Genomic DNA, 15,158 nt, shown 5'->3' with positions numbered 1-15,158 from the left:
AATGTTATGGTATTTGTGGTGCAGTTTCTCCCTCCTCCTCTAGTCTTATTTTTTCTATAGGCTACTCAACTCTGTCAGGAGTGAAAAGTTAATGTTTTCATTAGATAGGCCTAATTCTAGCTATCTAACCTAACATTAGCTGGGTGTACGCTGATGTCTGAAAAATGCTAGCTAGCAAACATTAATCCAAATAATGTTGATAACTTTGCAGTCTTGGTTAAGACAGAGGACATTCTTTTGAAGAAACGATTCATAACAACAGCTAAATTTGACCAATTTTGAAAAACGGTTCCACATATTCTGGCTACGAGTGGGACGGTGGGAGGGCTGGCTCACACAGTGAAAAAAACTTTTTGGGCGGGCGGGGAAATCTATTTGTGCGGGCTGCCCAAATAAATTCCTTGTATGGGAATCACTAAATCTGTAATCCAAATCAAGAGATAAACAGCTTTGTCCCAAACAAAGCTATTTTTTATTGGATCTCATTTTTAGTTACACATTTATTGATATCAAGAGGTGGAGCCGACAACGAGACTTTCATGCTGAGTCCACCGTTAGAATAAGAAGGTTGAGAAATGTTGCAAATAGTAATTGAATATTTTAATCCACAAATTATTATATAAAAGCGCTCATATTTTATACGAGTTAAACTAACTTCCACATTTGAAATGAATCCTGAGAAATGTTACAATTTAAATTCATGAGTTCTGTCAGAAGTGAAAGACATGTTTTACAACAGTACTGTACATGACTGGGCACAGTCAAACGGGCACGTCTGTTACAAGCCGTTACCATATAGCTAATCTACAACCCAAACCACATCTATGGGCAACCAGCATGAGCTAAATGTGAGACACTGACCGGGGGGCTTGTTAAACCAATGCAACAAGGTGTTCAGCCAAAGGGAGGGGATGGCCGAGGACCGTGACGAGAATCTGCCGCTTTAGACCAGATGTCTGTCACATGTCAAATGTTGAGGTGAGTAAGTGAACCTTTGAAACATTTGAAAGCCTATAACCAGTTTGAATTAATACTCTGGATTCCACTTACTCCGAGACACTTCTACGAAAAATGAATGTACCAAACATGAGGCTTATCGAACTGTGCTGTGAAGCATAATAAGTAAAAAAAAATAAAAAATGCTTTGGTATGGTGGAGAGCAGTCAGGGAACAAAAGACCTAACGATAATTTTGTCATTATACACAGTCCAAGTCTAGCGCTTAATAAATGCACTGTTACCGCAATGAATGTTCACTGATGTGTGACGAATGTGTTTGACAGTCGTAATGGATGTGGCTTTGGACCTTGAGAAACGCCTTACACACACTACAAGAGCAATTAGTGCAAAGTTTCCGCAAAATTGGACAATTCTGCTGATAAAAAATGAAATGACCGAGAAAGAACAGGACTTGTACAACAGGGCTAAACATTTGCTAAGCAGAAAAACAGTGTAATAACAGCTAGTTCTGCCACATTTGAATGGGCACGTACACCTGCTGTAACCTCAGAAACTTTCGTACAAGTGTATGACATGGATCTTCGATGGCGAAGGCGTGCTGTGCAGATGGGGAACAGCATTATTTGTTGCACATGCTCAGCTTACTTTCTCCTTTTTTTGCAGAACGAGAACATGTCTCAGGGAAATTCTCATTCACACACGATCCCTAAATAGTAACGTTCCGGAACACTGCACGTGTGAAAGGGGTTAGTCATAACCGCGCTCTGAAGTCGAAGGCTTGGGTTAGCTCTTGGCAGATTCCGGTTCTTTCCGTGCGCACCTCCTGGACAAGGCTCAAGAGGAGCCTGTGCAGTGATCAAAGGATAGCTGTGGAAACTTGGGACTAAAAGCACTCTGAACCCTGTTGAACACATTCACAAAGTACACAAAGAAGTCCTAAGAGTGCACAGAGGAAAATACTCTTGAAAGTATTGCGGCCTTATACCATAGACGACCAATCTTATCCATGGACATTTTAAACCAGTACTGTTTCAATTAACTGCACTCGCGCAAAGTTCTCACAAATCTATTCACAGCTGACAGATTGAGCTTAACAAGCAATAAAACACAGAACATTTCTGCATGGTGTGTCAGTTGTTTCCTTGACCGCAGCCACGCTGGAATGAAATTGGAACCATTATACTACTTCCAACTGACTGACCAATCGGTGCGCATTACTGCTCCAGTGCCATGAATGCGAGCGGGACCCAAGAGACAAAGCCGCTACACCGGAGAAACTGCTGAAAAATGTCAGGACAGACGCTAGAAGCATCGAACAACCCTATCCTGAATCCAGTGCAGTTTCCGAATGCTACAGCAGATACAGGGAGTTTCTACTGCAGCATGCACTTCCTTCCGCTGATCAGTTTAACAGCCAAAGAAAGATATCTTCAAGCAACTTGCATGTTATAATAGCCTGTAGTTTATTTGTTCAAATACAACTGCAATCGATATAAAATGCACACGAAAAAAGTTACCTTTAGCCCACATCTCAAGCAATGGTATTGAAAATAAAAAGGTCAGCAAAATAGGTTTGTGTGGAACAACCACACAACCTGGAAAGTTAGATCAGATTGGTTTTCATATGCAAACACGGGGGGGGACTTCCTCTCCATTGTGCAGAGCCCAGACTCTGAACGGAAAAACACTTTCTGAAGCCGATTTACCTCGTGAATTTCCCTCAGATTCAAACCGGGACGGGGAATTCATTCATCAAGGTCATGCTCATCCAAATATTCGAAAACATTCACATTCGACATGCTTAAGAGTACAGAACCAGAGAAACGCAGACTGCTACCATCTGTACAGAGAACTCTTTTCAGTTTTCCCTTTTCTGGGATTTTTTTCCTCCCCCGTCTGGCAGTTCCCCCCGGTCTTTAAAGAAATGTGCACAGAGGGAACCGTGTCAGAGTGCAATCTGACCTCTGCTTAACAACTCCTCATGGCGTTCAGAAACACTGAACACATTTCCAAAACAAAACCTGAGGTCCAATATCTGGAAATCCCTCCGCAACTAACAGAACTTTTCCATTTCACAATGTCCTCAGATACAGCACCACCGCACACTGAAATGTTCAAGCGCAACGCAAAGACAAAGGAGCTGCATTCAAATCCCGTTTTAAAGGCCAACAGCACGCTGTTCTTTAACCATTTTGAGCTGGTCTGCCATTTCCTATCTCTTCTACCTGCCATTTATTTTTCCCCTAAAAAGTTAGAGGACATACCATAGCATCTGTAGGCAATACGTGTATTCTATTTTGGTAAAAACAGATTGCGACTGTGCCGAGGAACAGTTGTTTTCTATGGGGCACATGCAGTAAAACATAATATCGCACAAATACCTTGTCAGAGGGCTGCCAAACAAACCACAGAACTGGACTGAGGGCCCCCAGAGAGGTCAGAACAAGCGAAAAGCAAAATGCAGAAAGAATTTGCAGCTGTGGCCCCTGTGTCAGCTGACCAGCAGTGCCCCCAGCGTTTACTCCACTTGACCGCAACAGGACTGCGCTGATGGGAGCCAAACGGGAGCCAGGAAGCACAATGCGTTTGCACCGCAAACTCCTTTGGGAGCTATGGCGACGGAGGCGGCATGTGGGCTGAAGACGGAACGCACCGCTTGACAGGGGCGGAGGAAAAGGACGCTCTTTGACCGTAATATCGTTCCACTGAAGACGTCAAAGTGAACCAGGCTTGACAATCGGTCGTTAGGTACGCTAGCTGAGCAGGCTAGCGTTTCCCCGCGCTAACCGGGGGAGTAGCGAAAATCTAAACGCTCTCAGCCTTAAGTCCTTTTCCCTGAGAACAAACAGGTCCGTACACGAGCTGGGAGCCAGCGCATCAGACATATTAAATCCAGCGCTGATGTGTGTAAAGACAGCGAGACGCCGAGCTAGCAGCTGATTTCACCCGAGCGGAACTGCACAGTAATGAAGCAGTTCCTGTGAAACACGCATCACCCGGCCCAATGAGCTAATCAAATGAGCCATTTTTAATCGCAGTTATTTATTTATTTTTTACACACGATTTTAATCTGGTGAATTCTGGATTTGGTCCAGCACGGCTCACCTGGGAACGCGCCCGTCCCCCGCGCCGCATTAGCGAGGTTTTCGTTTTTATTTCAGACCCCTCCGCCGCCCTCCCACATCCGTCCGGATCGCGGCCGGGGTCCGACGCTTTTCCCGCCCCCATTAAAGTTTGACCTCGGTCAGCCCAGGAATGAACGCTCGGGGCCCCACGGGGGACCCCTCTCTTCCTCCCCTTCCTGGCAGATGGCCCCTAACAGGCCCCATGAATGGAAGCGTGTGACTCAGGCCGCGGCGCTCCGCGCGCGGAGGAGTGGGAGGATGACGAAGACCCGCGTTAACGCGTCCGCCGGGCGAAGGTCGCGCGTGGGCGGGGGAGGAAGGCCGCGTCCGCGCGAGAGCGGGAGCCGCGGGAGGACGGGACGCGGTTGAACGCGTCGGCTTGAGAAACCGGCCCTGGCTGGGCCTTAGAAAAGCGAGGCCTGGCTCCAGCTGCCGTGATGAACGATGAACCTGACGTCCCCCATAAAGCCCGTCCCCGGAAGTTCCGTGCTCTCGGCCTCAAACGCAGTGGCGAGATTACATGTTGCGTCTCAGTGTATTTGATTCAGAAAACCAGTGAAGGAGAGTCCATACAACGGCACTGAACTACGGATTCAGTTCCCAGCCACACCGAGGCAGATAACACGCTAAACCTCGTAACATTTCACAGTATAAATGAAATTACATAAATCTGCTAATAAATTATCATTCTACTGGGAAAAAAAATAAAACTAATGAGCCAATCAGTCCTCAGTGCACGGTGAATTCTGACAAGATGAGAGCACGAGTACATTTATCATATTCTTTCATTTCCACCGTCTTTCTCTGGTAATGTGCCTTAAGTCCTCCATCATGATAAACTTGGGTCCACACACCCTGTCGTTACAGAGCCGCTGGAGATGATTATTCTCTCAGAGAAGCAGTGGACTCACTGACGCGACGGGACGTCGCGAATCCCACGCCTTCCGAGGCGGTGAGAGTGTTCCGGAGGCCGTCGCCGTTTCCGCTGGCGGCGGCGGCGGCTATCGACCGTCTCGGGAGGCGTGGGGGGGGGAGTGCAGGCGGTGCGCCGCCGCTCCTCTAACCAAACACAGTTGGTGCGCGCGCGAGGAGCGGATTAGGGCTTCTCCGGCGGCCGCTGCCAGCAGCCCCGCGACCGGCGGAGGGGAGCGAACAGCCCCGCGACCGGCAGAGGGGAGCAGCCGCAGACACCCCCCAACCCCCCCCCCCCCCATCCCCCACACCCCCATCTCGTGCTAACAGGATTCGGTCTGTAAACAAAGGCCTCTCCAGGATAATGAAAGGGTTTGAAGTGCCGGAGCGCTCCGCGCGAGCAATTTCACACGCACAATGCGCCTTTATCCTCGCGCCCAAAAGAAAAATCGTAAAAAAAGAAAAAAGGTGCGTCTCGGAGAACGCGAGAGAGCCGCCCGACACGCACTGGCCCCGCTGCGTAAAACGCACGTCCCCGTAAGCCCCCGTTTTCACGATCCACTAATAACGCTCCCGCGCATCGGTCTGAATGTCTCACGCAGGCCAAAGAATATTTATGACTTAATCAAGATTCATGAATTCAACGCAGGGCGTGTGCGCTTCTGTGGTTTAAAGCTTCATTTGCTCGTTTAAAAAAAAAATTGAACAAAATCTACTAAACCCCGAAACGTTTAGGCTATTTACATAAACAATTCGGCGATATCCATGCGCGCCCATGTCCGCGGAAGAAAAAAACGCGCGAGCGTTTGATCCTGTGTGGGCAGAGCTTTCTATTATCGAGTGGCAAAAATCACAATGGGCACTGGGGCGAAATGCAGATTTCGTCTGGAGGAGAAGCACTTCTCTTCGCTGGCGTGGCCCCTGAAGACCCGCGATGCAGAGCTCTCAGCCCGACCGAACAGATGGGACCACAGTCAAGAATGAGGTGGCAGAACAGGAAGTACGAACACAAATTTAACTCTGGAGGGAGAAGTCTCTAAGTTAACGGAACATCTGGTTGTTCATAAAAGAAACAGGCTAGGAACGACTGAATGTGACAAGCTTCATCTAAGGTTTAGACAATGTATGTAAGCATAAGACATTAATAGGCAAGGTCTTACTGAATGTTATACTTTGTATAGAACTTTTACATAGAAATTTTACATAAACAAACTATTTAAAATAGACTACTCTCAATTTAATATCAACTGAATTAGCAGTGGGGCAAGTCATCCAATGTGTTGGGAAAGATGTAGGGTAGATGATGGTAAGGCCTTTCAGATAAGGACAAGGATACAATTTGAATTATGTGCTCACTTTGCCATCTATTCTTTTATGTTCATATGTACATCTACAAAATACATGGACAGACTATTTAAGCTAAACTATATAGCCTAAGGGAAGGGACAAGAGAAAAGTTACTTTTCCACATTCGCCCAGTTTATATTATGATCCATATCTGTAAGGATCTAGAACCAGCCAGGAAAAAAACAGACATCTTGGGCTTAACTGTCTACAAGGTCTTCCTTGTTCTTCAGTTCATTTTGTCAGAAAACATTTATTTCTGTAAGATAAATGGATGTCAATGTGCAACTTCAGAAGCAGGGAATATGTGCACCGACTGAACAGAGAAGACACAAACACTACTGCCAAAACACAAACAAAGAGCCCAGCCTTTTTTGTATACTTTAAGTACAATGACCGGCTTCAGTGCAGAGGCTGGAGACAGAGGCGGTGCACAGAGCGCTTTTGTTCAGTAAAGTTGAATCGCTCCCGATGTGAAAAGTGAGGAAATTGTTCCGAAGCTCCGGGAGTCAAAACAAGACGTACGACAGACAATGCGGCATGCTGCCACACTCTTACGCTCTCCTGTTCTGAAAGAGATGCATTTCAATTTTAGTTATAAAGATAGATCATTTCCCAGCAAAAACAATAGGACAAAGAACTGAAAAAACATTGCCGTTTCTCTCCCTCTCCGTTTCTCTCTCTGCGCCACCTCTCAATGGACCAGATTAATTCTTAATGGCCTTGTGCAAATCCCACTTGTTTCCTGTCAAAAATTTAATTTTCCCCCCAAGCAGACGGAACAGCTAAAGGCACTCAGACACTCCACTGGTGCTATCCCCAGCTTCTCTGCCCCTGCACCATTATCCCAACCCACACCCCCCCCCTTCCACACGCTCCAACCCCGCACCCCCCTTCCGTCACCCGCACGCTGCAGACGTAGGACCTCCCAGCGCCCGCGGTTCACAAGTTCAGTACCAAATAAACAATTCATGAGCCCGCGTAACCGCACACTTCCAGTCAAAAAGTCATAATGGGTGAGCGGGGGGGTGCGGTGCGGACAAGGTAATTTATCACTGCTCTAGACTGAGGCGTAATGGCATTTCGACGTTGATGGAATTAACTTGACGGGCTTTTGGGGTGGGGGGGGAGCACAAGGCTAATCAAATTTTATAGATTGCACTTCTAAAGGGCTGATCTTGCCTTTGTCTCCAAAAATGCTTAAAGCGTCAGTGCCTCAATTGAAAAATTGGAGGCCGGTACACATATTGTGTGCCCGTACACAATTGTCCTTTTGTTTGTCTGACTCTTGAAGAGTGGAGGTCAATTCCAAATGAAATTGGAATTGATTGGTCAGCTTCTAAATCAATGCAGGAAAATGCACATGGAAAATAGCGCTTAATGGAAATGATCATTTCTACACAACGTCGCGGAGGATAATATCTGTTAACATATTGAGTACAGTATTTAAGATCAATTTGCATTTAATGAATTTGAAAGAGAGCATGAATGGGTATGTCAGCAAATGGCACTGTGGCGATGTGGAATTCATTAAAGAGGACCGACCCAGCTTTTTCCTCTAGCACATCTTAGCTGTCTAATTTCCACACCATCTTTCCAATTTCATGGAGACAAATCTGGCAGGAGGGAATTATCTGCACCCATTAACAGATACAGGACATAAAGAATCTAGAGAGAAATATATACAAGGTTTATAAGCGGAACCACCAGATAAAAGTGATTTCTGTAAAGGCAGAAAAATTTAAAAGAAAAACGTTTTAGGGAAGGAAGTTGGTTTCAGAACAGCTTGCCTGGGAAATGGCGCCTCTGAATCCAAAGGAAAGTCATGGTAAATGAAGGGGGGGGGGGGGTGCGGAGGCAGTCACACGTCATATTTCACAGAGGTTGTGCTATTCTATTTACAGCACATCAACCTAGCAGGTTCCTTTCTAACTGCAATAGCGCCAAGGGCGTTTCAAGCGCAAACGTTTCGGTCAGGTTTAAAAACCTGAGGCAATAGATCACGCGCTAGTCTTCTGTAAGACAAGAGGGGGCGAGAGGCGCTGTATGAAAAGACGCGGAGCGTACCTGAAGCACCAGGGGTTCGGGGTTAAAAGCCAGGGTCATCAGCAGCTGCATGCGTTCGGTGTCCTTCAAGTTCTTGAGAAGGAAGCTCCCTGAGTCTTTAGTCTCGGCGTACCTCCTCACCACGCGGTCCAGCAGCCTCTGGGACGGGCAGTGCACCAGGTCGGACCAGCCCTCCACCACGTCCGGCGTGAGCAGCCTCACGTCCCCGTTGAGGCGGGCAAACTCGGTCTTGTACATGGCCTGGATGAGGTCGCAGCGAGGCCTGCCCGTGGCCCGCTTGCAGATCTTCTGGTCGATGTCGGCCAGCTCCTGGTTGGAGCCCAGGCGCTTGAGCACCACCCTCCTGGTGCCCTCCCTGGGCTCCCCGTACTGCGCGAAGTAGACGTTCTTCACGTTGAAGACATCCAGGAACCTCAGCCGCCCCCAGGTCTCGAAGGAGACCTGCCCGTTCATGAACTTGCGGCACCAGCTGGTGCCGAAGCAGGCGGGGCACTTGTTGAGGTTGATGAAGCGGCGGTCGGTGAGCTCGTTCTTCTGAAAGGAGGCGAACAGGTTGTGCGTGTTCATCAGGAGGATGACGAACAGGCCCACCACCAGCAGCAGCTTCAGGCACCGGTAGAGGCGGCCCAATTTGATGGGGATGAAGCGCAGCATGGTCACATAACACGCGGGAGGAGGGGATTGTGGGTAAAGGTCCACCGGGCCGGGCCTCACTGCTTCGCCATCGTCGTGAGCCCCATCACCGTCTCGTCACGGGAGCGTGTCAAGGCGGTCCCGATTTCAAGTTTTCCCAAGAGCGTCCCGACCCATGTTCACGACCCGTCAGCACCCCGACCATGTGACACGCCTGCAATCAAACCTGCAGTGAACAAAAGGATGGAGAAACGTAGTCAGAATGTGAAGATCAGCACAATATCCCTCACAATGTTGCAGAGCTGGCTCTTTTCCTTTAATGGATAACTGAGCACTGCACACCAGCCCTTTCCACCACCTGACTCGTCCTTTAAAAGACACGGGCCAATGCACCTTCTTAAGAAAAGAAAAAAACAGACACATTTACAGCCTTCCAAATCCTTTTACAAATTGGAATTTCTTGGGTCATTTGAGAGGATTCAATTCTTTCTGAGCTGGAACAATATGGATCTTGTCCAAAAAAAAAGCCATGCTCCAGAGCCCATTTGCTTGCTTGCTTTCTGTGCAAAATCAACCTCTACACTTACAAAGGGTGTACCAGACCCCAACAAGCAGGCATGCTTTTTCACTGCACTAAAAATGAACAAACGTAGCTGGCAATAAGTCATAAACCCTTGTAAACCGTATTTTACGTCACAGCAACTGTACACCAGCACTGGCTGCTATACAGAAGTAAATGAAACGGACCGCACTGCATATCACAACAAGACGTCCAGTCACCGATTCACCCTTTAAACTTATGGTCGTGATCACCTTTTGGGGGAGGGAGGTGTGGGAATTCAAAAGGGACATTTAACCTTTTATCAGGTGCTCCAGTTAATCTTAATCTGACAATGGATTATTGTAAAATTTAATCCTGCTCTCCTTCCACAAAAGAATGTTTTGAGTTTCATTTATAAATAATCTGACAATGCAGCCACCTCACAACAGTGGCTTGTGTCACAGAAGGAATTAAGAGGAAACCGCACGCTCTTTGTGAGGTTTGGTGCACACAGCGGTTTCGCCTCGCAGAGAATCTTGGAAACGGGTACAGGGGAACGACATGCGCTCGAGAGGCCCGCCGCGAGCGGATACAGCTTAGCATCGCAACGCCGGCATTAAACTGCCAGGAAGGTATCCGAGACACCTCCGAAAGCCAAAAGCGGCGTCCGGAAAACAAACACCTGCTCTCCCCACCTTCAAAAAATCCTCCTTCGGAAAAAACCCAACGCCACGGACCATGCAAATCACCGTTCTCAACAAGCAATCATTTGGTCATGCAAATTAAAAACAACAAGCTAAAAAGGCCCCGCTCTCAAACGCCTGTGCGGCCGGGACGTGCGCAAGCGCTTCAGATTTGCATGTAATTACGGCTTCGCCAGACGTGACGATGACAACGTCTGGTCCTAAAAGGAAAGCGGCGCCCGGACGCAAAGTGCCTTAACTTTCAGACGAGGGTTTCTGGTCTGGAGCACATCCGTCCGCTGAATATGCATGGCAGATTACAGAAGATGAGCCGAATGTACTTTGACAGATTTGAGAATTTGACCCTTGGGTCTTTTTATCTTCACTTTTTCAAAAGGAAGAGCTCACCTCTTGCCATAAAATGAATAACTACTTTGAGAAATTATGCATATCTTTCCTCTTTGATTCTTTTTTTTGCAATTTAAATGAATGCAGCCAACAGATTAACAAATAATAAAATTCACAAAATCCTAGAAAATCAATTCTACTTAAGTTACCGTTTTTTTGTTTTTTTTTAAAGGTGGGAAACAGTTAACCCTTTCACAAATACCTCAGGCTGAGATAGTGATTCCTCCAAGCAAACGAAGCTGGCAAAAACAGTGTAGTTTACCACATGAATAATTACATTTTACATCCACGAAAACGTAACTAGCTTTGGCCAATTCATTAAAATGCGAGGATCCTCACCTGCAGAAAGGTCAACGGGTTCAACAAAGACTGAGGGCTGACTCACCGCTCGCTACACGACGGAGCAGCCCGAGCGTGGCGCGATGCGCGCACGCGTGTCATTTAGCATCCCGCGCGGGCGCCCGCTACACGGACCCCCTCCGGATGACAGGATGACAACAGACTCACCTTCTGGAGAAACGAGCGGCGGAGCGCGGCCATCTGGCCCGGACGGCCGCGGGTTCACCTCCGCTCAGGTGAGCGCGTGCGAGCCGAGGGGGGCAGGCCGAACGACGCGGAACGAAACGGCGGGACGCTAGCCCTGGGCTACGCTCTCGGCACGGATGAGAGGGCGTCCCGCTCCGTAGTACAAGCGCTCCCCTCTCGTCAGCGGACGCTTGCAGCAGGCAAAGACCGAGGAGCGGTGATCTTCCGCTCCTCTGTCGCGCGGATCGCTCAAAGCCAGGCTGCGAGGCTGAACATCACCGTGAAAACGGTACACTACTCACATAACCTCTCCCCCTTTACCCGTGCATTAAAGATGCAGGCCTGCAGCAGGCTAGGCCAAACTTCAAATATAGAGGCGACTGCTGTATAAGCTAATAACCGAGCTGAAGATTTTTCATTTCCAATAATGTCATCTCGGCAGTCATATCTTTGTGCGATATATCCATGTTCCCTGGCGATTTGCCTCCCTACTGGCTGCGAGTCAACTGCCCAGGTCTAGGGCATGGATATCTTTGCCTCAGTTAAAGTTTATACATTTTGGCCGCATCGCAAAAGACCAGCAGCTGAACATTTTCAATTTATATAAAATAAAAGGTTTTGCAACATACTCCGTTTCACTCCGCGTCTAAGCGTAGTGCATTAGACTCTGTCTTCATCAGAACACAACTGATGTGAAAGGCAGGCTTCCTGAGCTGAAAATCCACACGCTGCATTTATAGCTCAGACACACTTTGGCCCGACAAACAGAAGTTGCAGATTTACTGGTTTCCATCCAAGTTTAAAGTGTTTTGTCCTCAACCCTTCCAAAAGCCTAATCTGTACAGGGGATTCAAGCAAAACATTTTCACTCCGCGTTTGTGTTTTCCCTTTCACTGCGGGCTACTGTCAGACAATATTAAGCCACAGCAGCACCCCAGTTTAGTCTGAATCACACACAAATGCCTACAAATCTCTACATAAGTTAAATTCAATACGCAGGGACAGAACAATCAAGCATAAGAAACAAAGGCAAATTAAAAATGCTACATTTGTCCCAATAAAGCACGGGCATATATGTGTCAGAGCAGCTAGGCTACATTTTCCCTTTAGGAACCAATACTTAAACCAGGAAAAGCATGGACTCAAGGCAAACAGATCCACAGCATTTCCACACTTCCTTCTCTAGCATTGTGCTGCAAGTGCAAAAATGAAGAAGTGCAATCTTCAAGGTTATCGACTGAGGAAGTCAATAATGTTTGATCACAAAACCATTCAACCATTGCTGGAAGGCTGCATCCAGCAAAATTCTGAAATAAAGCAGAACAAAATCAAACTGAAATGAGCAGGATCGAACATAAAACGTTCATAAAAAAGTTATCAGATTACAAACCTAAATTGCAGGCATCCCTGTGAATATCAGGTTTTGCATCATCACAAACTGCAAACAAAAGCCCAGAATTTTTTATTGAAATATCAATGATCAAGTTCTTGTAGGTTGTTGCTGCTACAAATTAAACAAAATCCAAATTCAATATATATCCCCGCTTCCCCAACCCTGAAAAATCTAATTATCAACAGTCCAATTACTTGTTCTCAGGCATTGTGATTCATGTTGTTCCTCTGCCAGTCCCAGAATTTCTCATGTACAGTGAGGTGAATAATGACTAGAAACAAACTATGGATTACGAGGCACATGCTGACCAATACTGTCTCAGCGCAGTAATAATAGTGTATCTATGCAATCAGGAGGCGCAAATGATGCACTGGAGAACAAAATCAAGTGCATATATTTTCCGAAGGAACCTATACATTATTTACATACAAGTTCAAGGATAAAGCAGACATTCTAGAATTATTACTAACATGCATCTACAGAAGGATCTGAGGCAATGCCAGACTCAGAACATAGCAAAATGTCCTTATAAATCAAGTGGAAAGACAGCAGCATTGCTTACTGAAAAATAATTGTCACCGGGACACATACAGACAATGAAAACGTACATAAGTATAAGTATCTGTGTGCTTTAATCTCCCTCATACTTGGACTGTCACATACAACCACAAAAACTTCCATGCACACACAAGTTAAAGCCAAAAATGACAATAACACTTGATCTGACATGTGGGACAATCATAGAGGCAACTGATAGACAATGTTTCATTTATCAAAAAGATAAAAAACAAGTTTCCATGGCAGAACTTCCTCTAGTCTGGAGCCTTTACATAAACAAGCAAAGGCAATATCAATGATATAGCCTAATGGCCGCACATAGGCTACACGCACACACAATTCTAGATCAAATTATTGGCAGACAAGGATAAGCTTACCTTGCGTTTTCAATATATGAATACTGTGCCACGAAACAGGACACCGTTTCCACTACAACAATGCATAAGAGTATGGTCTCTTCTTAAACCAGGAACGATAGTCAAACTATCAAAGTCGTGTTAATGGTGATAGATGTATTCTGATTCTGCGTAATCTAGATTTTAACCCAGTATCAACTAAAAATATGTAATGATAAGGATGCAGTTTAGCTTTTCCCCATTTTATAATAGGCTACAGATTGCCAACAAATTGTCAACTGGAATATTACTAGGTGACGACCCCGGCAAATTGATAACTTGTCGGCTCCGTTGCCATAATAGGCTACTATTCTCTGGAGCCATCAGGACGAATACTGTGGTCGTTAAACTCCTGCTTACAAATAATACAAGTTCGTAAAATTGATTATAAATAGCCTACGTTATATATGACCGAAACATCTGATATATATCAATCGCTAAAAATCAGTTAAAATGTTTGTCTTGATCGTTGCCCTTTCAATGTGTGCAACATCGGCTAAACTGGCAGTTATATTAGCTTCCATACTATATTTGCTGGTGGTATAAGTAGGGCAGCAGTAAAAAAAAAAAAAAAAAAAAAATATTTAGGAAAAACACAATATGAGACACAAGTGACTTTGATATAGACAATTAAAATGAACTAGATAGGCTATGTGCATGTAGCTACAGCTGTAACTTTTCGCAAACACGGACATTAGAGTGGAGTTTTTTTTGAATGACTTGCTCGAATAGGCAACCGTAAGAACACTCTTAAGGTAACATTAGTCTATAGTAATAACCTTTCCTTACAAGGACACAATTCATCTTGATTTCACTATACTTCCTCAAGCACCCAATTACAGCTCTGTATGGATGTCATGCGAAATTAGTAGGCTATGTTGTAATACCTCCTCAATATAATTAAGCACCATATTTAGTTACACAAAAACAAATCATACCCTACTTTTTCAAATGCATAACCGAGTCGCTGATGCACATAGGCGTTATCATTAGAAACAAAATAGTTATCATAGCTAGGTAACAAACCTGTTCGACTTTCTTCTCTCGCCGTTTCAAAGAGTAGCCTAACGCAACGCCTTTAGTTTCAACCATACAGCGCTTTTAAATGTTGCGACTGTTCTTCAAAATACAGTTGACATGCCAGCTGGTTAGGCTACATTGTAGTAGGAAAGGTTAAGAGGAAAAATAACGTCGCCACAGCTTACAGTGTTAGGTCCGATGACAGTCCACAGAGCAAATCGTTAAAAACTCAACTAAAAAGGTTCGTGTTATGATCCCGTTTGTAGCTACCGAAATCAACATTAGCGACGTTGTCTCTTAACTCTTCATCCACTCAGTTCTTGTCGATTGGTACGATTGTGCTATATCTTGTTCTGCACATTAACGTCGTTTTTTCTTGTTTTCTTTTCGAACTGATTCAACGGTGAGAATCCCTTTTCTTCCAGTCTCTCAATCTCTCTCCGACGAAGCGCCACAATGGATCCTACTCCGACTTTTCCAACACCGCGGGAATTATTTTTACGACCCTTTCTCTCGCTTTACGTTAGTAGTTTCTAGGCGATCGTTTCCCGTTGTTAAGGTTTCAACCCCGCCCCCTATTCCAAATAGTCAGATC

At 45.8% G+C, this 15,158-nt stretch overlaps 1 protein-coding gene across 2 annotated transcripts in view; it reads right to left on the bottom strand.

Moving 5' to 3' along the window:
- Positions 1–15,090, bottom strand: part of dipk2ab (divergent protein kinase domain 2Ab) — a 29,917-nt gene extending 14,827 nt beyond the window's left edge. Inside the window, exons 1-2 of one of the 2 annotated variants that reach the window (XM_064332295.1) lie at positions 14,570–15,090; positions 8,408–9,266 (exon numbers count right to left, since the gene is read on the bottom strand). In XM_064332295.1, the coding sequence (XP_064188365.1) occupies positions 8,408–9,061 (654 nt within the window). In that variant the 5' untranslated portion in view covers positions 9,062–9,266; positions 14,570–15,090. The remainder of the gene's footprint in view (positions 1–8,407; positions 9,267–14,569) is intronic. The other variant, XM_064332296.1, reaches the window with a different exon arrangement.
- Between the last annotated feature and the right edge of the window lie 68 nt (positions 15,091–15,158).

Source organism: Anguilla rostrata, chromosome 4 (assembly GCF_018555375.3).
Source record: "Anguilla rostrata isolate EN2019 chromosome 4, ASM1855537v3, whole genome shotgun sequence".
Taxonomy (NCBI): domain Eukaryota; kingdom Metazoa; phylum Chordata; class Actinopteri; order Anguilliformes; family Anguillidae; genus Anguilla; species Anguilla rostrata.
This window is presented reverse-complemented; position numbering and strand designations above follow the sequence as displayed.